This window comes from Mesoplodon densirostris, chromosome 6 (genome assembly GCF_025265405.1).
Source record: "Mesoplodon densirostris isolate mMesDen1 chromosome 6, mMesDen1 primary haplotype, whole genome shotgun sequence".
NCBI classification, from domain to species: domain Eukaryota; kingdom Metazoa; phylum Chordata; class Mammalia; order Artiodactyla; family Ziphiidae; genus Mesoplodon; species Mesoplodon densirostris.
The window spans coordinates 5,448,906-5,472,830 of NC_082666.1; the positions used below are offsets into that span (position 1 = coordinate 5,448,906).

At 54.3% G+C, this 23,925-nt stretch overlaps 1 protein-coding gene across 2 annotated transcripts; it reads right to left on the bottom strand.

Moving 5' to 3' along the window:
* Positions 1-820: 820 nt before the first annotated feature.
* Positions 821-22,494, bottom strand: AIF1L (allograft inflammatory factor 1 like). Of its 2 annotated transcripts, XM_060101063.1 has the most exons (6): positions 22,436-22,494; positions 22,194-22,255; positions 10,398-10,464; positions 7,827-7,868; positions 5,064-5,226; positions 821-1,664 (listed from the first exon to the last, which is right to left on the bottom strand). In XM_060101063.1, exons 1-6 carry the CDS (start codon positions 22,464-22,466, stop codon positions 1,577-1,579), a joined length of 453 nt encoding a protein of 150 aa, XP_059957046.1. In that variant the 5' UTR covers positions 22,467-22,494; the 3' UTR covers positions 821-1,576. The 2 variants fall into 2 exon arrangements, with proteins under 2 accessions (XP_059957046.1, XP_059957048.1); XM_060101065.1 differs by lacking the exon at positions 22,194-22,255 and having other exon boundaries at positions 22,436-22,459.
* Between the last annotated feature and the right edge of the window lie 1,431 nt (positions 22,495-23,925).

Genomic DNA, 23,925 nt, shown 5'->3' on the forward strand with positions numbered 1-23,925 from the left:
GTCAGACTTCCCCACTCGACTCTAAATTCCATGAGTCTGTCCATTTCGCTACTGGGTTCTTAGCTCTTGGCCCATAACAGGTGGTTAATAAACATGTTCGGTGGATGAGTGCATCTAAGACCTGAGTGGGCAGGGGAGGGGACTCCAGAATACAGGTAGGGTCAAGGCTGGGGTCCCTGCTGACGCTGCCTCGGAGGCACTGGGAAGGGTGAATCCTGGTGCAGGGCCTTGCCCAAGGGTTGACCTAAGAGGCTGCCCCTCTCCGCCCCTTCCCTTGTTTTCATCACTGACTGAGGCAGCGCAGAGCAGAGATGAGGCATGGGCAGGGCATCTGGACACCTGGGCCCCGGTCCGGATCTCCCATCTCCAGATGGACCCCTGCCCTTGGGCAAGGCACTTAATCCCTGTGGGTCACCACAGTTTTCTCCCCTGTGAACTGAGAGGCCTGGCCCAGCTAACCTACAGGGTGGATCAGGGCTCTAAAACCCTAGTCCCTAATAAAAAAACACAGGTGACCCCAATCGAATCCCCAAGCTCAAGGTTTTGAGTGATCTGGAAACAGAATGATGAATTAGAGAGACATCGGACATGGCACATGTCAGGACCAAGTGGGGGGACTTAAAGCTTATAATAGGTTGTCAATAAATACCTGTTGAATGACGGAGTGAGTGCGTGAATGAATGAATGAATGGTGTGAGGAAGGTGTGAAGGCAAAGGGGGAAGCAGAGTCAGGTTTCAAGCAGATGGGGATCAGAAAGGCAACCTAGTTCTCAGCTCCTGGCTTAACAGGAGTGCTGCCACTACTGGTGGGACTAGACTGAGCTGAATCCCCTCCCCCAAGGCCCCTGGATTCCCCTCTGCCTCTGAAACCCCAGCAAGGGTCAGGGGGAGCTGCACCCTTCCTCTGAGCTGCCTGTAAAGGTGTGGCCAGGGGGCAAGGCTAGAGGATTCCTCTGGAACCTTCCTGAAGGGCTCCAATTGCCAAGTCCCTCTCCTTCTCTCCTGTCACCTCACTAAGGATAAGACAAAGTGTGAACTGAGAGGGGACCAGCTGAGGAGGTGGGACATTGTGTGGCCACATCCTGGCCCACCCAAGAGCACTGGAACCACAGAGCTGTCCGAGGATACCCTAAGGAGGCCCTGCAGCCTTATCCCGACTGCAGGGTCTTCCGAAAGGGGCTGAGGGCCTCACCAGGGCCAGGCCAGGGTCCCAGGACTTAGCTCAGTGACCTGGAAGGCCAAACAGTGCCAGCTTCCAGTGCGGGAATCACAGGCTTCTGGTCTCCCTGTCCTGGCCCTGCCCCCTCTGGTTTTTGGTTTAATGTCAGCCCTTCTGCACAGGGAGGGGAGATGCAGGGAAAAAGAGAAGGAGGCGATCTGGACTCCCCAACCCAGAGCCCCTTTAAGGCAGATAACTCGTGCTATACAAAGAGATCACTGACTCTGCTGATGAAAAAACAAACGCACAACGACCAAACAGAACAAATGAGACACATCGCAATGAGTCAAGAAGGGCAGTGAGATCAGGAGGGAGGAAGAGGAGTGGGGAGGGCGGGGCAGGTCCAGGCAGGGGTCCTCAGGGCAGGCTGGCAATGTCTCTCTCTGGAGGGGGGCCAACTGGCTTGGGGCTGTTCTCGTTGGCTTTTCCTTCAAACATCATGACTCTGGTTCAGAAACGGAGGAAAAAAAAGAAAACACAAAACAGGATTAGGACTCCTTCCCTCGTCCAGGAAAAGATCATCCCAGCCCTCACGTCTGCAGGGTCCTCCCCAGAATGCCCTTGCATCCACTCTCCAGCGAGATTTTCCCAGAAGCCCATGAGGCAACTCCACAGAGGGGGCTGCTAGTCCCATTTTACAGAGGAGAAAACGGAGACACAGAGGGGCAATGAGGCTCGTCAGAGTCACACAGGCAGCCCGAGGCAGGACGACACTCACTCGAGACCTCGGACTTCTAGGTCACGCGCCTTCCCCTGAGCACACTGCCTGGAGGAAGCAGAGGTCGGCTGGGCCGTGGCTCTGCTCAAAACCCCTTCAGATCTTCAAAAACCTCCCACTACTCTGACAGTAAAATCTGGGCAGCAGAAGAGGATGGGGGTTCAAAGTACAGCCTCCGGAGGGAAACTGCCTGGATTTGAATCCCAGCCCGACTCCTTCCCAGCTGGTGACTCCTGCAAGACACTCAACCCCACCGATGATCAATGTTTCCACCTGAAAGTGAGGATGCCAAAAGCACTTGCATCCTGGAGCTGTTCCAAGTGACAGTGCCCTTCACCCTCTGTACTCCCTACCTGGGTGGGCTCCTTCAGTCCCCGGCTTTAAGTCCCATCCAAAGTGTGATAGTCGGGCTTCCCTGGTGGCGCAGGGGTTAAGAACCCACCTGCTAATGCAGGGGACATGAGTTCGAGCCCCGGTCCGGGAAGATCCCACATGCCGTGGAGCAACTAAGCCCGTGCGCCACAACGACTAAGCCTGCGCTCTAGAGCCCGTGAGCCACAACTACCGAGCCAGTGTGACACAACTACTGAACCCCACACGCCTAGAGCCCGTGCTCCACAACGAGAAGCCAACGCAATGAGAAGCCCGTGCACGGCAACGAAGAGTAGCCCCCGCTCACCGCAACTAGAGAAAGCCCATGCGCAGCAACGAAGACCCAACGCAGCCAATAAATACATTAATTAAAAAATAAAATTAAAAAAACAACAACAACAAAGTGTGATAGTCCACAAACGGCTTACCTCTGAGCTCCAGATCTGCACAGCCAGTTCCCTCCTCAACCTCTCCCCTTGCATGTTTAGGGGCTCTTCCAATTCAATACACCAAAACTGAGCTCAGTTCCCACCTTCCCCCCTGCTCTTTTCTCAAAGCAAACAGCACCATCCCTCAGTTAACTCAGACCCCAGACCTTACAACCATCAGACTCCTTGTTTTCTTTTAAACCCGGAAACAACCCTTCTAGCTCTACCTCCAAAATCACTCCCAACTCTGACAGCCCCTGCCCACCACCACTACAGCCTCTCCAGGCTGAAAGCCTCATTTCTGACTTGCACAAGTGCACGAGCCTCCTACCGGCCTGCCTGCTGCCACTCTTGTCCCCACCGCAGTCGGAGGGGGCCTTTTAAAAGTCACCTCCTAGCTTAGAGTACTCCAATGGCAACCCTCCACGGCAGTACAAAATGCTAAATCAACCGTGGCCTACAAAGCCCCACATCACCTGGCCCCTGCCCACCTCTGCAGACTCATCCTTCACTCACTGCACTCCAGGCACACTGGCCTCTGTGCTATTCCTTGAGCATAAAAGGGCCTCTGCACTTGCCGCTTTCTCTGCCTGGAATGTTTTCCCCTAGATATTCACATGGCTCATTTCTTCACATCTCCCTCGCGCAGGTCAAATGTCACCTGCTCAATGAGATCCTCTCTGCCTACTATGCCGCCCCCCTCTACGCCTCTTGCCCACTTTATTTTTCTTTGTATTGCACTATTGCAATCTGGTGTTTTGGTCTTTTGTTTGTTTTTGTCTGTCTCTTTCCATTAGAATGTAAGCAATTCATGTGTCCCCAGCACCGAGCAGAATTCCTGGCACATAGGTGGTGCTTAATAAATATTTGCTGAATGAATGAATGATACATCTAAGGAGTCAATAGGCAGAGTAGATGTATCAAATTGGAAGCGCCCAATACATAGTAAATGTCCACTAAGTCTTAGGTGTGGCTTTTAATAGCATCACCACTCTTATGGCTACCACCTGGCCTCTCAGGGGCAGCATGATCTGACCTGGACGGTTTTCCCACCACACCTCCTGCCCCATCCCTCCCTCCCTCCAATAAACACTCGGACCAGACCAGCCTGAACCGTGGGCTTACCAGCAGGTCACCCCGCTTCCCCCTTTGTAAAATGAGACAGGTATATTTTCCACTGGTACATTTGAAGAAGTTAATCTCACAGATACACACCACTATATATAAAATAGACAAACAACAAGGATTTACTGTGTAGCACAGGGAACTACATTCAGTATCTTGTAATAAGCTATAATGGAAAAGAATCTGAAAAAAACATGCATATGTATAACTGAATCACTTTGCTGTACACCTGAAACTAACACAATATCGTAAATCAACTATACTTCAATTTTTTAAAGAAAAAGTTAATCTTATCGCATAAAAGCCAAGTGAGTGTCCTTTACAGCTTGAACACATACCATGGGACTCTCCAAGGAATTTCTCTGCTGCTCTCCAGTGGGGAAGTACCCGCAAAGTGTGATTTTGGCCACCATACACTAGGTGTTCGCCATCAGCCAGGTACTGGGCTAGACTCTTCATATGTATTATCTCATTAACCCTCAGGACAACACTTCATGCAAGATATTTATGACCGGGGCTTCCCTGGTGGCGCAGTGGTTGAGAATCTGCCTGCCGATGCAGGGGACACGGATTCGTGCCCCGGTCCGGGAAGATCCCACATGCCGCGGAGCGGCTGGGCCCGTGAGCCGTGGCCGCTGAGCCTGCGCGTCCGGAGCCTGTGCTCCGCAACGGGAGAGGCCACAGCAGTGAGAGGCCCGCATACAGCAAAAAAAAAAAAAAGATATTTCTGACCATCTCTGTCTTATAGGTGAAGGAAAGTATTTGCCCAAGGTCGTTTCAGTGGCAAGAAATAGCATCAAAATTTGAACAATACCTCCCTTTTGAGCCGGTTTTTGACTCTGTTATGCTCACAACCCCATGGGGTGGTAGAGTCACTCTACAAACAAGGAAGCTGAGGCTCAGAAGGTTTCGGCAGTGCATTTCTCATCGTCGTCACCATCACAGTCGGCCACGTACCGAGCACTGGTTCTACCAGAGCTTCTGCTACAGGCAGAAGGCTCATGTTGCCTGCAAGGTACATATTAATGTGACCACTTGACAAATAAGAAAATCGTGTTCATCGAAATTAAGCATCTTGCCCAGCAGATCACATAGTGAATTACCTCCTGGCTAGGGACTGGCTGAGGTGCCTGAGCCAGGAGCCTCTCCACACACTATGACTTTGCCTCCAGAGGTCCCAGGAGAGGTGGGAGGTACTCACAGCTTGAGGACCGCCGACCGTTTCCCCAGCATCATGTTCACAAAGTCTCGGTAGGAGATGGTGTCGCTGACCCCGCCCGTCACCTCCGAGATCATCTTCTTCATCTCCAGGTGGGTCTTGGGGACCCCAAGCTTCTCCATCATCCTCTTTAAAGACATCAGGTCTGCCAGAAGAAAAGCAGAGCCGTTAAGTGGAGACAGGGGGCCAGGCTGAGTGGGGAAGCTCCCCTCTGGCACCCCTGTACCCAGAACAAGCCCGGCAGGAGAGCCCATCCCTGGAGACTGCAGTCAACAGCTTTTCTCCTCCAGGGAGAATGAGCCCATCACATCTTCCCTGCTCTCTGTAGAGGCAGTATGGACTAGTGGTTAGGGGCTTGGGCTTCTAAAGTCAGACAGACTTGGGTTGGAACCCAGCTCTGCTATTCCTGGCTGTGGGACCTGGGACAAACTACTTAACCTCTCTGAGCCCCTCCTCCCATCAGTGGTAAAATGGGTGGATGGGATCATCTGGAGTGAGGATGCACCAGAAGCACCTGGCACACAGCAGGTGCCCAGAAACACAGCCTTTCTTCTTCATTCTGTTGTTCTCTCTGCTGCTGCCTGAGGTTCAGGTGACTGTGAGCCTGTGGCTCCAGCTACCCGGGAAGTCACGGCCCAGTGAGGTGGGGTCAGGGAGTCGGCCTGACCCAGGCATCAGGAGTTACTCTCCAGGGCGCGGTGGCAGCTTCCCCCCACCTGCCACTCCCACCCTGCGGTCCCGGGCTCCACCTCGCTGGAAGGGAGAGGATGCCAAGAATATCCCGCAGAGCAGGAAAACCAGCAAAAGAACAAAATTCAAGAAAAACAAGGGAGGCACCCAAGTCACGACACTCTGAGGAGCTGCTGCCTCTGACCGCCTGGCTCCCAATATCTGAGGCAATTTCCTTCAGATTGTTCCGTGAACAATGGGTCAGGTCAGCAAAGGACAGCGGGAGTGCGGGTGGAGCAAGGGGCCAATTTTAGGGTCGGGGGAGTAGTGGAGAGGCACGGCCGGCACGACTGGTGCCAGACCCTTAGGTGCCAGGATGTCCAGGACATTTCAAAGAAAGCTGGGCAACGCTCTACAGGAAGAAGTGAAAGGTCTCCTACCTGCTGCTGGCCAGACTCTAAATTGGCAAGACCTTTCTGGAAGGCAATTTGGCAGGATGCTTCAAAAGCCTTTGACCCAGAAGGTCTAATTCCTGAGATTTACTCTAAAGAAATCATCAGCGATGTGGACAATGATTCATGTACAAAGACATTCTTCACAGGATTATCAATAAGAGTTAAGACCAGACATCATTTAAATGGATGATACTAAGGCACTGGCTGAATAAATTATAGTCTGCCCCCAAATGGAATATCATGCAGCCATTAATTATATTTTTAAAAAATGAATTATATGTCAAAATACTCACAATATATTGTAAAAAATTTTGAAAGGAGGTTCTAAAATGGTATCGAACAGTGTTTGCGATTAGAACAAAGAATGGAAGGATATAAACCAAAATCTTTATCACAGTTATTTCTGGGAGGTGGGATTGTGGTGATGTATTTTTTTTTTAATAAATTTATTTATTTATTTTTGGCTGTGTTGGGTCTTCGTTTCTGTGCGTGGGCTTTCTCCAGTTGCGGCGAGCGGGGGCCACTCTTCATCGTGGTGCGCAGGCCTCTCACTATTGCGGCCTCTCACGTTGCGGAGCACAGGCTCCAGACGCGCAAGCTAGTAGTTGTGGCACACGGGCTTAGTTGCTCCGCGGCATGTGGGATCTTCCCAGACCAGGGCTCGAACCCGTGTCCTCTGCATTGGCAGGCAGATTATTAACCACTGCGCCACCAGGGAAGCCCTGTGGTGATGTACTTTTGTCTTTGTGCTTTGCTGTGATTTCCAAAACGTTTTATGATGACAATGTATTCATTTGATAACACCCTCCCTTTTTTTTTTTTTAAAGGAAAAAAAGGGATAAAAATATTCAAAAAGGAGAAAAATGTGAGAAGACAGAGGAGGGGGAGAAACGCTGGAGGGAGAACCCACTCGGAAACCACAGGCTGGGATCTGGGCCCTGGCTGCCAGTTACTTAATGACCACATGCTCCAAGCAAGTCCTTTCACCTTTCTGAGCCTCGGTTTCCTCATCTGTATAATGGGAACAACTAAACTGGCCTTGACTGTGTCATAACACTACTGGTGAAGGTCAAGGTATGGTCATGAACGTAAGTGCCATGGAAAAGGTGTTTGTCACCCCTAGCGCCTGGACGGCAGGACACAATAAAGGTCTGCTGGCAGAGAGGACCAATGTCCATGGAAGCCCCTTGTCAACTGCAGGACAGTGTTCAAATGGAAGGACAGGCTTGGGGACAAAGGAAATGCCAGCCCCATGGGCCAGGGTGGCAACAGCCTGAGCATCTCCAGCCCTGGGCTGGGTGGCACCTCTATCCTGAGTCCCGGGAGCACCTGGGGTGGGAGGCTGGGGTGTGGGCAGGGAGCTGGGGTGGAGGGAGGGAAGCAGTGGGGAGAGGAGTTTGGGGGGCAGGGGATCCAGGGTGAAAGGCAGACAAGTTCAAGGCCAGCTTGGCTGGCCTGGCCCTTCGGGGAAGCTTCAGTCGGTGCTTGTCACCCTCAAAATATAGCCCCAGGCCGCTCACCCATGCAGGTGAGTCAGTGGGGTTCTCTGGACGCCCACACCCCCTACCCACGGAGCACTCTCCCCCACCCCAGCCCCCGGCTCACCCAAGGCCTCACTCACCAATCTCGCCCTCATTGTTCAGGTCAAACTCCATGTACTTCTCTGGAAATCACAGAGCAAAAACTGGCATTAACTGGGAAGCAGGGTTGCCCCCTGCAGGGTCCCAGTGACTCCCTTGAGGGCAGTTGGCTGGGTCCCCAGGGTGCCCACACCATCCTCCTCACCCTACGTCGGGGTCTTGACACAAGTCCCGTCATTCTTCTGGGGAAAACCATTGTCTCTGGGAAAAGGGCTTGCCCACCTGCATCACCTGCTCACAGGCACCATGGAGAAAGGTGCCCGGGGGCCACTCTGACCCTGTACCAAGAAGGGCAGTGGCTTCCTCCCAGGCCCCCAGTGTGGGCTGGCTGCATCCCGATCGGCTGTAAAGTGACTGGAATAAATGCCCGGCCCTGGAGATGCAGATCCGCAGAATTTGGGAGGCAGAAATTGGTGTTTTCAGAGTATCTCAGGTGATTCAGATGGGCGGCTAGGTGTGAGAACCCCCAATTTAAGAAGTCCCTATAGTTCTGAACTTTTGGTGGGGGGCGGTCATGGCTACCACTGAGAATCTGATGCTCTCTCCGGAGGAATGCCCGCGGACCTGCCCTTGACTACGAAGTGGCACATACAGTGCCCAGGGCGCAGAGACCCTCCCCGCAAACCTCACCTACAGACTTTGAGTTAAACCTCCCTGATCAAGGGGTCAGAGCAACGAGCTTGGTGTCTCCTGACAAGGCAGTGGGTGCAAACAAGTCGTGTGGCCTTGAGTAGCCACGGGGTCTATTCTGCACCAGCAGCCAGCATGAGAAAGCCAAGGTCCTCCCAGTGACCCTTGAGCCCAGGCTTGCCGCCCCTCTGACTGGCATGTTCCTCCCAGGCATTCTCAGGGCCCCTCCTCATGCCTTCAGGGCCCCCCAGCCCTTTTAACTGGGCACCGTCAGTCACCCCCGCAAAGCACCTGCTACCGTCTGACACCCTTTCTACTTCTTTGCTCTCTCTTCACCACCCCTCCCCCACTAGGACACGGGCTCCTTTGGCCAGGGGCCGTCTTCTGTGTTCTCCGTTGTGCACCCAGGCCCCAAAGGGCCTGGTGCCTAGTAAGGCTCATTTGGACATCAAATGAGTGAATGATCTGAAACCTCCATAGTCCCTTCGCTTCCAAGGTAACCTCCTGTAGTCCCAGGATGGACCCTTATCCTACAGCCCAATGAGGACAAGGAGAATGGTCATTAGACCCCTGGGACCTCTGTCCCTCCTCTCAGAGCCACCTCTGAAGAGTGACCCTATTGGGATCCAGAGAGAAGGGAATGGACTGGCTGCTCCTCCTTTGCACTGGGAGGGGGAGGGGCAGAGAGATGGGGCAGGGGAACCAGCCAGGGGTGGGCATGTCTTTGTTCTAGTTCTTTTTTCTTTTCTTCTCTTCTCTTTCTTTTCTCTTTCTTCCTTCCTTCCTTCTTTTCTTTCTTTCTTTCTTTCTTCTAGTTCTTTTCTTTCCTTCTTTCTTTCCCTCTCTCTCTCTTTCTCTTCCTTCCTCCCTCCCTCCCTCCCTCTCTTCCTCCCTTCCTTACCTCCCATGTAAAAAGCACCATTGTGTAACGGTCACAAGCAGGGGCTTTGGAGTGAAACCAACATGGGTACAAGCCCCAACTCTGCCATAGGTGAGCTGTGTGACCCCAGGCAGATGACCCCACCTCTCTGAGCCTGAGTTTCTTCATCTGGAAACTAAAGGTCCCACCATCTTCCTCCTGGCTGGATTGGGATGAGGCAGGAAGATGGCAACCCTGAACACAAGGTCAGCGCTCAGCAAATGCTTAGCCATTGGTGTCCTGCCTAAGGGTGGCTACGTTATAAGCGGTCTGAGGAGCACTGGCAGGTTCCTTGCCCTGGAGCAGGGAGGATGCCCACGTTGCCAAGACTCTGGGGGTGGCAGAGGGGACGCAGCCTGCAGGACGTTCACGTGGTCCCCCAGCGCGCCCAGGGCTCCCGCAGCGCGAGTGCGTCTCCCGGACAGGAAAGGTGGGTCTGCCCCGCTCCTTATGTGCACAGCTCCTCTCCTTTCGAGCCGCTGGCTGAGAACCAAGCGCCAGGGCCCGGAACAGAAGGACCTTTATGCCGCCCCCTCCCCGCGCGGACTCCCGGGCCCTGTTTTCTTTTCATCCTGTGCTGCCGAGATTCAATGGGCAGAAACTCTGCCCCCTGCCCCACTGTGGTGACACAAACGTCCATTCTCCGCAGGGGCTCCCAAGATGCTCCACCACGCAGGGGGAGAGACAAGGGCTGCTACAAAGAGCTGATTGTGTGCTGGGGCCCCGGGAGCGAGCAGGGCCTGGGCAGCGGCGGGCAGGAGCCAACCTGAGCCCTGCTGGGCAGCAGAAGGGAGGGACGGGCAGGGCAGACCGGGGCCTGCAGGCGAGGGACGAGGGGCCTGTGCCCCCAGGCTGGGCATCCCGTCTCACAGCCCGTCAGGAAGAGGGGTATTGTGGATGCAGCAACACGGGTGCAGCCTGGCCCTGTGGGTGAGGATTTGTATAAGGGGTGGAGGGGTCCACCCAGCTCTCCTGGGGTGGTGGGCAGCCAGCCCCAGCTCACCTTTAAAGGCTGCAAGTTTTTCTGGCAGGTTCTCTTCATCACTGTACTTCTGGTCACAGAGGAACTCCTACAGAGGAGAGAGGACAGCACGGAGCAAGGGGTCAGCAGGCAGAACTCACCAACACACAGGCCCACTGCCCATTGCCTCCTCTCCCGCCAGGTGGCTGGGCTTGGCCGCACAGGGCAGTGTTAGTCCTGGCCTCCTGTCAAACCCCAGAGGCAGATGGGTACAATCTACCCCATGTGTAGGAAGTTTGCTCAGCAGCTGGGCGTGGGGCCCAGAGGTTCCGCTGTAGAAGACTAAACACCTTCAGTCAACCTCTGAATTACGGGTGCAGGGACCTGGGCTTCCCCCCAGGGCACCCCGGCTCCAAGATCCATGAAGCCATGAGCAACCAAAGACACGTGACTTGGCTTTGGCATTAACTTCTTAGGTATGTGACCCTGAACAAACTGATCCCTCTTTGAATCTCTATTGCTTTATCTGCCAAATGGGTATAACTATCCTAGCTTCTTCTTGCATGAGAATCCAAGGAGAGTGTATATATGAATCTTAGCAGCTGAATAAACAGCAACTGCTATATTATTATTATTATTATTACTATTATTATTATTATTAGTCTCTCTCTAGTCAGAAAATAACTGTCCACTGCCTGAGAGGTCACTTACCCTCTCACCTGTGTCCTCACCTGTAAAACAGGGCCCACCTTCCCCTCAGATGCTTGGAGAGACTCAAATGAGTCTTTTCAGAACCAGATAGACTTGGGAGGAGATGGGAAGGGACTAACAACAGCCCCCAGAATGAAGCACTTACCCACATGGTCGCTCCAGATCTCCCAGTGGGCCCAAGAGGTAGCAACTATTATTACTCCCATTTTACAGATGAGGAAACTGAGGCTCACAGAGCCAGAACTTCAAGTCAGCTCTGTCTGACTTCAGAGCCTGCATCTATCTTTAACCCTGACACTTAAAGATGGGCAGTGAGCAGGTATTCATCTGGCTTTAAAACAAAAAACTAACAATTAGCACTTGCTAGGCTGGGCGCAGTGGCCAGGTATCTTACTTGCCTTGTTGCTCATCTTTAAGCGTCCCTAGAACCTGCATTCAGATGAGGAAACAGAGGGTGTGTTCCCATCCTGGCACCAGAGTCCACAAATCCCCTCTACTTCAACTGGACATGGTTATGACTCCACTCCTTCAACAGTTTTTTGTTTTTTGTTTTTTGTTTTGCGGTACACGGGCCTCTCACTGTTGTGGCCTCTCCCGTTGCGGAGCACAGGCTCCGGACACGCAGGCTCAGCGGCCATGGCTCACGGGCCTAGCCACTCCGCGGCATGTGGGATCTTCCCGGACCGGGGCACGAACCCGTGTCCCCTGCATTGGCAGGCGGACTCTCAACCACTGCGCCCCCAGGGAAGCCCACCTTCAACAGTTTTTGAGGGACCACAGTATACACTGCTCTATTCTAGGCATCCAGGGAGCAGGTGAGACCAAGGTGAATAAGACAAGGTCCTTATTCTAAAGGATAATTTTAGGATAAATTTTAATTTTATCCTAAAATTACAGGAAGTCCCTGTTTAAAATGATGTCAGGGACTTCCCTGGCAGTCCAGTGGTTAAGGCTGCACACTTCCACTGCAGGGGACATGGGTTCGTTCCCTGGTCGGGGAACTAAGATCCTGCATGCCACGTGGCACAGCCAAAAAATAAATAAATAAAATAAAATAAAACAAAACAAAATGATGTTAAACGTTATCTAGGTGTAACTAATACACAGTTTGAAGGACGCTTCGGCCCCTCCCTAATCCAATTTCTTTTCCTTCCCAGAGGTAATCATTATGCTGGACTTGGGGTTTCTACCATTCTCTTGAATGTTTTTCCTATTATGACTAGGCCAACTACTATTGTAAAAAGACATCTTATAAGTTAACTTTGAGGGGTTTAAAAAAATTCTAATTCTAAATTTTGGAACATTCCATACAAATATGTACTTGTAGTTCAATAAATGATCTTTTAAATGAAAAAAAATTTATCTGGGTCAATCACTCAATATGTTTCTAAATTCCTGCTGTCATTTCCCACTAAATGATGACAAAGTCTGTACTTACACATCTCCTAGGACAGGGAACTCACTACCTCTCCAGTCACTGTAAATGGAATGTAGAATGGGACAATGACAAGAACCTAAGTGAGGATAAAGCCCTCTGGGTTTGGATCCTCAGCCCCCTCCTTACTAGCTGTCAAATGGGCTCACGGGTACCCACCTCCTCAGGCACCTACCCCTCCATCGAGACAACCCACAGCGGGCAGTGAGCACCTGGCTCGAGCATCCGTGCTCAGTAAACAATAGGTACAATTCCGTGTAGGGCAGAATCTGATCCCTTCCAGGGTTCAAGTTCCTCCACACTAACTCAGCACCCTCTGACTGAGTTGAAGGAACCCCCCGCCAATGTGGCTTCCCTCACTGGGTCAGGGGGCCTCGGATAGACCCCTTGCTTTTGGCAGGCACTATGTTATCCCATTCAATCCTCACAGCCACTGTTATTTGATTCTACAGGTGAGAACAGGAGGACCAGAGAGCTAACAACATGTCCAGGGTCCCCAGGCCCTGGGGAAGCTCAGGGTTGGTTTGGAACCTGTGTCCATCAGACTCCAGGGCCCATGGGGTCCAGCTGGCTCGGCCACAGCCTCACTCAGAGCCTCATTACCGTGTGCCATGCACAGCCCTGCCTGCACTTAGCTCCATGGAGCTGGAACCTTCCCCTGCAGCCTGGGAGGCTGCCCTCCTGTCAGCTGGCTCTGTCTGTCCTTCCCTTCCTCTTGGCTTCCTCTCGTAGGTCTTCTCCACTGAGGCCCTCACCCCCATTCCCTGACCAAAAGTAGGACAATTAACTCTTGTCTGTGACCCTGAGCAACCCAGGCACCTCCTGGGGTCACAGATCCCATATCTGTCCAACAGAGGTACAAACTGGCCAATGGTTCCCAGACTCTGGGGTAAAGCAGAAAGAAACATTTCCAAAAAAAAAAAAAAAAAAAAAAAGGGTGGGGGAAGGTGCTAATATTGGGCTTCCAAGATTTTATTTTGCCAAGTAAAGACTTAAAATAATGACCATGGACTGTTGCCACGAGTTCAGAAAAGGATATTTCGTAAAAGTAGGAACTTCACAATCTCCGAATTTTTAAGTGGAACCCATTTAGCCTACGTTCAACTCACCACATTGTCCCTACGTTCCCTTCACTTCACCACATCAGGAACTGGAAAGCCTTCCTGGGGAGGCACAAGAACACAGGTAAGGCTCAACATCTGGGAACCTCTGGGGAAAGACCTGGGGGTCCTCCAAATTCCCAGGCTCTGGTTGACCAGAAATCCCGCACCAGCCTACAGCCTGTCTGTAACGTACACTGATCACCTCTAGGGATCCAGACAGATTGGGTTCAAGGGGTAGGACATGGTCCTGGGTCTTGGAGACAAATGAGACACAGAGAGAGACAGACAAGAGCTCAGCCTAAACCGCAGGGTGCTTGACAGCCACACCCCTCCCTGGACCTGACCCCGGGAACCCGGGACCATGCTCTCAGCAGCCCAGGGGCTTCCAGGATTATTGTCTTTTTGCTGATGAAGCCGGTTTTCTCCTTAGCACCAATCACCATCTAACATAGTATTTCATTTTTCTCCCAAACTCCCCACCCCTCTCCACCAGAGTGGGTGCCTCAGCCACCCTGACCTCCCTTCTATGCCTCTCCCATGCCAGGCGTGCTCCCATCATGGGACCTTTGCTCCAGCTGTGTGCCCTGTCTGGAGCGCACATATCTGCATGTCACCTCCTTCAAGTCTTTACTCAACTGTCACCATCTCAATGAAGCCAACCCCATCCACTCTATCCACTGGAGTCCCCTCCTCCACTTCCAATCCACCTAAAGATAACACCTTTTGGGCTTCCCCGGTGGCGCAGTGGTTGAGAGTCCGCCTGCCAATGCAGGGGACACGGGTTCGTGCCCCGGTCCGGGAAGATCCCACATGCCGCGGAGCGGGCCCGTGAGCCATGGCCGCTGAGCCTGCGCGTCTGGAGCCTGTGCTCCACAACGGGAGAGGCCACAACAGTGAGAGGCCCGCATACCGCAAAAAGAAAAAAAAAAAAAAAAAAGATAACACCTTTTATTCCATGATGAGTCATCTCCTAACACAATTTACAGTGTAATTGCTTATTAAGGGTGTTGTCCATTATCTGTCTCCCCCTGCTGGGTTCTACATAGTAGGTGCTCAATAAATATTTGCAGGAAGGGTCAATGAATCGAGACTCAGAAAGGATGAACAACTTGCTCATCAAGGCAGCACAGCTCACAGGTGGCTGAGCTGGGATTAAGCTCCACAGCAGAGGCTGCTTGGGTTCCCTCCCTGCAGAGAGTTGGGGAGTAGAAGAAGTGACCCAAGGAAGTGGGTGTTGGAAGGATGCTGAGAGGAGGCAGGTCCTTGGTCACAGGACACATTCAGGAGGATGTGTTTACTGTCTCTGCCCCACGGATGCCTAGCACCCAGCAGTGCCCAGCGTACAGTAGGTGCTCAATAAACATTACTGAATGAATGGAGAAGACTGCCGTTCAGCCCAGAATGACTTTCTCCACTCTCAGCCCTGCAATGGAAAGGCAGCTTTGCAAATGCATGTGTATGTGTATGACAGAGGCTGGAGAGGCCTCAGAGATTGGAATCATGTATTTCCTTAGAGCCAACAGTGACAAATGCTTGAGCCACAGAGCGACCGGGGGTGGGAGAAGCAGCTGACCCGTTCACGTGCGGGTGGGCATCCCTCGCTGACCCAGGGCTTGGGGCAGCTGTGTGGACCAGGGGGCCGGGGAGGCAGGAAGGCGGGTGGCAGGAACACGAGCTCCACTGGCTGGGCTGCCAGCTCCCACCCCACCTCCAAGCTTTGGATTCCTGGTTCCTGCTCATGCACAGCCCACAGCTTCCTCCCTCCTCCAGGGGTCCTCCCCCCATATCCTAGCTCAGCCTCAGGGCACAGCCACGCCCACTGGGCAGGTCCCTTGTACCCACCCCACCCTAGCCCCCAGCCCCGCCCCACCCTGCCTTAACTCTGGGCCCCCAGGCAGAGGAGATGGAGCTAGAAGTCACTCCAGATGTTTGGAAGAAAAACAAAAACAGAAACAAAAAGAGGGCAAACTGGAGCCAGAATGTCTAGGTCTGAGCATACTTAGTGCTGTGTGAAAATGACTTCATTCACCTGTGCCTCAGTATCCTCATCTGTAGGAAAGATTAAGATATTAACCACATAGGCTTGCCCTGAGAATTACAGTATGTAAGTAAACATATCTAAAGTGCTTAACATAGTGCCTGGCACTTAGTAAATGTTAAATAAATGTTAGCCATTTATTATTATTATCGGCTAACATTTACATACATTCAGTCCACTTACAACCCCACAGCTCATCATCCAGACCATCACTGACTATTAAATAGATTAGGAAGGAAACCCCTCCCCTAACTTAGGCTGGTTATGGTTGCTCTTTCTCCTTTTTGGGTATTCCCATTTGACAGATGGGACAACTGAGGCCCAGAGAGGTTGCTCAACTTGCTAAAGATCACAACGTTTTCACAATTCAAGGCCTATCTCCCTTCACCATCCCAGCTCCCTCCCTGCCCCAAACAAGGCCTGGCCACAGGTTTCTGGGCAAAGAAAGTCAATACTGGGAGTTACCTTTCCTCTTGGGCAGAAAGATGTTATTCCAGAGGCCAGGGAACCACTTTATAGCCCTCTAGGGGCATGGGTGTGAGTGTAGATGGTTTATTCTAGCCCCATCCCCTCTCCCACTCCAACCCACCATCCCAAAAGACAAGTTTTTCAGGCTGTAGAAACTGCTGTCAGGGCCTCCAGGTATGAGGGATGCAGGGGTCCCCTGGGCTCTGAGAGTGGCAAGTCTAGAGGCCTTGGTGGCCTGGTCAGTCCCTGGCAAAGAACCAGGAAATGCAAGCAGGGAGGAGCCTGGGGTTGAAAACAGGAAGCTCTGAACCGGGCAGTCACTCCTCCAGCCAGTGTCCACAGGCCAGGCCCAGGGAGGCGGCAGAGCTGTTCCAGCATCCACCCAGTCACAGAACCCAGAAGGGACTCCTCAGAGCATCCAGCTTGTTCTCTTTGTTCAACAGCTGGGGAAACTGAGGCCCAGAGGGCAAGGCCTTGATTAAACCATCCTTCCTCTAGGCAAGTACAGGGCGTGCAAGGCAGAGGGACAGGGCAGGGAGGTTGACTTGGGTGGCCGGGGTTCAAATCCCAGCTCCAGCACTTACTAGCCCTGTGGCCCTGGGCAACTTGCTTTACCACTCTGGGCCTTAGTTTCCTCATCTGCAAAATGGGATCATCAAGATAGCACCTCCTCACTGGGTTGGTGTAAAGATTAAATGAGCGAACTGCATAGAAGGAGCTTGGCTCCTAGTATACTTACTAACGGTTAGCATTTACCATTGTGCGTTTGGATCGCCCAAACTCAAGCCACACCAAGAGACAACTCTTGGGGAAGGGCAGAGAAGAGACCCACCCACAACTTTCTTTGTCCCCTACTGTGCCACGAAGTCCTCCTGGTGAGTCTTGACCCTCTGGTCATTCCTCCTCAAGAGCAAACTTTGTCCTTGGATACCTGTCTGAACTGGCCGTGACTGGCCATCCACGGAGGGCAGAGTGTACCCATCTCAGCCCCGAGGGACAGTCCTTGCAGCTGCACGGGCTCACTGCTGCCTCTCCTGGTCACCTACAACCTCCGATGCACATCAGAGACTCCTCCCACCCCCTGAGAGCCCCGTCCAAGTGCTCATGACCAGGAGGGGCTATTTCCCCAACCAGCAGAGGTTGGCAGCCCCTGCTGTGTCCTGGCCTCCAGACCTTTGCCACCTGCCTGCACCCCCCAGCGCCCACCCTGACTTAACTCTCTTTCTGGGCTGGTACCTCTAGCACCTGCTCCTGGATGCTTGCTCCTGGCCCTCCAGGCTTGCCTTTATGAATCAGCCGCAGCAGAATTTTAGGGCTGGCAGAGAGCACCATCTCGGAGGCCATCCAAGGGGCTGGTGGCTGAAGCCTTGGGGGAAAACCCCAAGGACAGGCGGTACGATGCCTGGCCGTGTGGCCTCTGATGCAGCCCACAGGCTCTTAAAGGGCCAGGGCCAGGCCATAGATGCCCAGCCTGGTGCCTGGCGTGTAGCAGGAGCCTGTAACGTGCACCCACGAGGACAGCAGGCTCACATTCCCCACGGCAGCTCTGGGGCCTCATCCGGACTCTGTGTCCTCGCCAATAGATGGGGCAGCTGGAGAAAAACACCCCCACTGACTACACAAATGAAGCAGACCCTGCAGAAATTCCATCTCCAGCTTCCTGCGACATGGCCACACCGAGGTCGCGACTGGTTGGACCTGCGGGGACACTGAATCCTCAGAGGCTCACGTGGCTCCTTATCACCATCTCCCTTATAATATATTAAGGAAGAGCAAGAGAGACGGGTGCCTGGTGATGCCAGCTGGGCACATTCACCTGGGCAGGGACAGGGTGGCACTGCCAGTACACAGGAAGAGAGACACACCTGTGTGGTGCCTGGGTCAGGTCTCAGAGGTCCCCCACTGCTGGGGGAGGGGCTGGGGACAAGCCTCACCCCAGGTAGAGATATCCAGCCTGCTGTACCCAGTTCTTCCCAGCACAGGTGCCACGTGGGTTCTGAAATAATCATCAGGCACCGAAATGCTACAGGGAATGCTGAGTGCCCTTCATTCGACCCAGGACGGCTGAGAGGGCAGGACAGTAGCCAGAGATCCTTATCCACATAAGCAAGAGAGGCCTGTGTCACAGCGAGGCCACAGCCACCTGGTGGACAGGGGCCAGGGCGGGCCAGGGGCAGCGTCTGGAGACAGAATCCCGGCTGTGTCACTTCCTGGCTGGGTGACTTCACCTGGCTGAGCCTCTGTTTCCTCATCTGTAAAATGGGAGGCTTAGTAATCCTTGTCTCATGGGGATGTTTACAGACCCTTGCTGGGCATCTATCTAATCAAGTGTTCCATTGAGAGGAGTCAGTGAGATGATTTAGGTCAAGTGCCAGGCCCGGAGCAAAGGCACCACTCATGCTATTTTGTTAAAGATCCTGGCCTCTGGCCGGTGCAAAGCCACGGCTCTCACCATCCTCCAGGGTCCTCCTGCTCCATTCCAAGGCTAAGGGCACCCTGAGGGGCACCCACCCAACCCCACAGCTTCCCTCTGTCCCTGTAGGAAGCTGGAGGGAATTTGTCCCGTTGCCATATAAGGCCGGCTCCGGCTGGCCCAGGGTCACCTGCCATGCCATCAGGGCGCGGGGAATGTCAGCTATGTGGGGGAGTAGGAGACGCGCGCTGGTCCTGCCCGCTCCAGTGGTGCAGAGCACGCACGCACACACACATACAGCCCGGAGGTGGGGTGGGCACATACAGAGGAGCCCCAATCAAGCTCCGAAATGGAGAGAAGAGGCTGGGTTCAAGTGTGGCTGTTTAAACCCAGGCAATTTACTCAGGCCCTCTGACTCTCGTCTCCTGCAAAATGGGAACAGACACTCGCAGGGCTGGAGTGAGCATCCGACGAGATAATGTCTGAAGCATGCCTGGCACACTGCCTGGCACACGCCAAGGGCTCAGAAAATGAGAGCAAAATCTAGAGTGAAACCCCAAAAAGTGCATTTTCATATAGTTCCACCAGGACCTTTAGGTCCACCCAAGTCCCCTTCTATTTTGACTCCTGAATCTCTTATAAGAACAATAGCCAAGAATGAGCTACCCCGCTGCCCTCTGGAAGCTGGCCCATCCCAGCGGGGAGAAAGGCCCCAGAGGAACTGTTGGCCCAGAGAAGCCTCCAGAGCTCAAAGCCAGGCTGGGCTCTGCCCCAGGCAGCAGCCACAGCGGTGCCCAAGCACATACAGTGAGTCATGAAGCCCCATCCTTCATGCCTTCTGGCTTCCACGGGACCGCTGGGGCAGCTGTTCAGCCCAGCCCCCCAGAAAGCCCCCCTCCAGTGGGGCAGTGAAGCTGCACCCCAAAGGCAGGCAATTTGGACTGCCAATGTGGTTCCCTCCAGAATCCATCCACCCAAGGGAACTTCCACCATGGCCATGGCCGTGGGTAAAACCGACTCAGACCCTCAAACATAGCGACTCCCTGAAGAGTCTGCAAGGAGCTTCAGTCTGTTCATCTCCTCGGATTGTTGTTGCGACCTAGAGCAGAGCGGGGGTCTCTGCTCCCATTTCAGGCAGGGGAAGATAAGATTCTGCCAGACAAAGGGGTCTGGTCCAGGCTGAGCACACAGTCTACCTCAGACCTCGCCCCCGGGTTTCCACTCCCGCACCCTTAAGTCCCAAACAAACCAATGATAGCAATCAAGACAGCAGCCAGCTCTCCTGTGTACTTTACATAGATTATCTCCGCTGCAAAATCACAACAAACCTACTACCATCATCTCAAGTGGCTTGCCCAAGGTCACAGAGCCAGTGAACAGCCCCCTCTGCCCATGACTCTAAACTATGGTGGGGCCACCCTGACCTGCTGTGGTGGGAAGCAGCTCAAGCTTCTGGTTTGATCCTGGAGCCTCCTTCCTCCGGGAGCCCAGAGCCTGGGTCCCAGCAACCTGACGGTAGCCCGGGCTCATACGGTGGATCTCAGAGTAGCATCTGGTCAGGGAAAGGACGCTAGACTGGAAGCTCTGCCACTGGCTTCGGTGTGGCCTTGGCCAGCTGCTTGCCCTCTCCGGGCGCTGGGGTCCCAAGGTGGTTGGACACAGCCCCCTCTTGTTCACCTTCCCCAATCTCAGTGCTGTCCAGACCAGCCCCGGAGAGCCACAGCCCCTCCCCTTTCTGAGCCAAGCCAATACACCTCCCAAAACAGCCCTGTGGCCTCACCTCCACACCCCACCTAGTCCCCCCATCCCCCCAAGGGCAGGGTTGGCATGGAAAGTCCCACTCACTCTCAGCTCCTCTGGTCTGTCCAACTACAATCCCCTCTCCCCCATCTCCAGCTGTCTCTGGCTCAGGGTCCTCTGGCTGTGGGTGGATTCAACTGGCTTGGAACCCAGCCTGCTGAGTGGCCCAGGGGGCTGTATGAGGTCAGGGTTCCAGGCTCCTGTCCAGAGGGCAAAAGCAGCCAAGACCAAGGCTGAGCTGGCTGCAGAGTGAACTGGGGGGGGAGCCCAGCAGCCTGGACCCCCGAGAGCCCCAGCCAGACGCCCAGGCTCCCTTTCAGCTGTGCTCAAGATGGCAGTAAGAGGCCAGATGAGGATGGCGATGAGGAGGCCAGAGTTTACCTGGAGGGACCCTGGGGTCCCCAGAACCCTCCACGGGATTCCTACGGCCAGTGGAATGAAACCAGGCAGGCTGCCTAGCTCTAGGCAGTCCAAGGAAATCAAGGAGGGAATAAAGACTGCAAGCCCCTGGCGAGAGTTATACTACAACCGTGCTGCAGCCCGTGAATCCACGCCACCTGGCCTCCACCAGGACCCTGCTGACCCTCACCAGCTTTCCACTTTGGGACTCTGAGCTGGGTGCCCAGTGGCCTGGGGAAACCTGCAGGGGAAATGTCCAGCCTTGTTTCAGTGGGCATGATTCTGCAACCAGTTAGAAGGAAACCTGGAGACATCCTCCTCAAGAAGTAATCCTAGTACCATCCATGGAGGTCTTCTCTTGTGCCAGATGCTGGGCCCCGCCTCTGTGATGAGAGGTCCTCGCTGGGGACCACAGAGCTGGTCCATAATGGAGACCAGATCTGAGCCCCAGTCTTGCTGTGCTGCCATTGAGTTTCGGCCAATCCAGGCAGGCCCTAACAGTTTTCCTTATCTTCTAGAATTTAAATAGTTTTTGTTGTTGTTGTTGTTTTGCGGTACGCGGGCCTCTCACTGTTGTGGCCTCTCCCGTTGCAGAGCACAGGCTCCGGACGCTAAGGCTCAGCGGCCATGGCTCACGGGCCCAGCCGCTCAGCGGCATGTGGGATCTTCCCGGACCGGGGCACGAACCCCTGACCCTGCATCGGCAGGCGGACTCTCAACCACTGCGCCACCAGGGAAGCACATTTAAGTGGTGTTTAAGCAAAGGTCTAAAACGTCCCATTGTGTGCCGGGCAACAGCCGGAAGGATTTCTTTTTAGAAATCCACTAGGATCAGGATGAAAAGCACCAAGTCTCTAAGGCAACCTTTCCCAAAAGCCTGAGTGAGAAGGAGCTGTGTGTGTGTGTTGCGGAGGCGGGGAGGCAGGAGGCCAACCTTTTTTGGGTGGAGAGAGCACTGGCCTGTGAGTCTGGAGCCCAGGGTTCTAACTGCAGCCTGACCCAGACTTGCTGTGCCGTCTAGGGGCAGCCACCTCGCCTCTCTGAGCCTCTCTTCCTTCCCTCGCTGTAAAACTGGGAATTACTCGAGACATCAGGGGTCCCTTCCAGCGCCAAGTCCCTGCAGCTGGTCCCAGGCCGGCTCCTGGGGAGCCCGGGGCCGGTGGGCCGTGCTGGCATCAGAGCTCCTGGGAGGGCCCTACCTCCCTAGTCTACGAGTAACAACTTGCAACCCGAGACCAGAGGGCGGTGGACGGGGTGGAGGGGGACCTACCTGGAGGCACAGGGAGGGGGCTGGAGGAAAGAAATCGGGGGAAGCCTGGGTGAAGGAGAGGAAGGGGGTGTGATTTTGCGGCAGGCACAGCCGCGCAGACGGAGGTGGGACCCGCGGGGCGCTGGGAGCTTTAGGGCCGACTCGTCAGCTGCCCTCGGAGGCGGCGGGGCTGGAAAAGCGAAGGCGGCGGCGCGCGCTTACCCGGTTGATTTCGGTCAGCCTCCTCTCCTGCCGGGCTTTGAGCAAACCGAACGCTTTCCCTCCTGGAGGAGACAAAGAGGCGGCCGGGGAAGCGGGGGTCTCCCCAGGGTCGCGCGCCCTCGGCTCGCGCCCGCTTCCCGCGCGCGGCAGACCCCACCGACCGCCCCGTGCGCACAGGTGGCGGGCGGGGGACACCGGGTGTGGGCAGGGGCGCGGGACAGCGTGGGGACAGCGGCGCCTACCTTGGAACCTGTTGCTGAGCGCGACCGACATGGTGAGCACCGGGCTTCCGCCGGCTCGGGGCTTCTCGACCGCGGCGAGGACGAGGAGGAGGGGCGGGCGCCTGGTCCGAGCTCGCGCGGCGTGTGGCGGCGGGACCGAGGGGCGGAGGGATGGCGCGGGCTGCCGGACACTCCCCTCCCTCCCACCCCTCCCGGCCCGCCTCCCCTCCCCTCCCCTCCCCGCCGCCCGGCATCAAAGCGGCTATTATGCTGGACGCCGAGCCCGCCGCCGGCCCCTCTGCTGGAGGACGCGGAAAATGCACGGCGCGGGGGCCGCCTGTGAGCACCTCCCTCTCCGCTCCTGCAGGAACCTCGACCAGTCCCTTCCCGCTCCGGGCCGCGGTTTCCCCTTAAACAGACCGTGGACGACCTTAGTACGCACTTCGTGGGATGGCTATAAGGATCAAACGCGGGTCCCAGCTGCCGGGAGCTGTAACGTGCCTTTCGCCTTTTGCGCAGCACGCACTTTTGGAAGGGAGGCCTGGGTTCTCAAACTTTACTCTGAACTCTTGAAAGATGAACAAACTTTTAGTTTCTTGAGAAAATGCATAATGACAAAGTGCCTCTAGGGTATCAGTGACACTTGAAATCAATTAGAACGAATTAGTGTTTTGTTAATAAGCCCTTTTTTCTTGAGCACTCGCTGGGCACCAGGCACTTTGCCAGGTCAACCCAGGATATATGTGTTACATCATTTAATTCTCAAACCTCTATGAAATAGGACTCGGCATTTCCATTTTACAGAAAAGTCAGAAAGTTGAAGCCTGGAGTATAGGTCCACCAGGATGATAAACCAAGCCTCTAACTCCTGGAATAGTGGGGCTCGGGAACTGGGAACTTGTCCAAATCAGGACATTTCTGAGAATGAGAGGTGGCACTCCTAACAATTATGCTGGGGTCACAGGCACAGATGGGGACTCTTCTGGGCAAACAGCACACCTGGTCACCAGTAATGTGTACCTACTCATCCCCCCCACCAACCCACCCACAGGTACACTGAGTGGGTCCCTGGGGATTGGATCCAGGAAGTCCCCTGCCCACAGACTTGCCTCCATCCTGACCCCTAGGATTGGGATCCTGGGACCAGCTGGTTCTCTTTTTTTCTATAGCTGCCCCTGGGGAGGGAAGTGGCCAGGCTGTCCCAAGGGAGAAGGCTACACAGAATGGGACGGCCCAAGGTGGGTTAATGCCAAGGCAGCAGTTTAGAGGGGCAGGCCCCACCTCCCCAGCACAGCCAGTTACTCTCCATAGGCCCATTCATCCCTACCTAGGTTTTGGATTTGACCAAGCTGTGTGACCTTGGGCAAGGCACTTGACCTGTCTGAGCCTCAGTCTCCTGGTCTGTAGAATGGAGGAAACAATGCTTTTCACCCAGCAGGGGCTGTTATAAATTTTATTACCGTCAGGAGGGTTTAAGCAGATAGGAGTTATAACCCTTGGTTGCTGGGAGA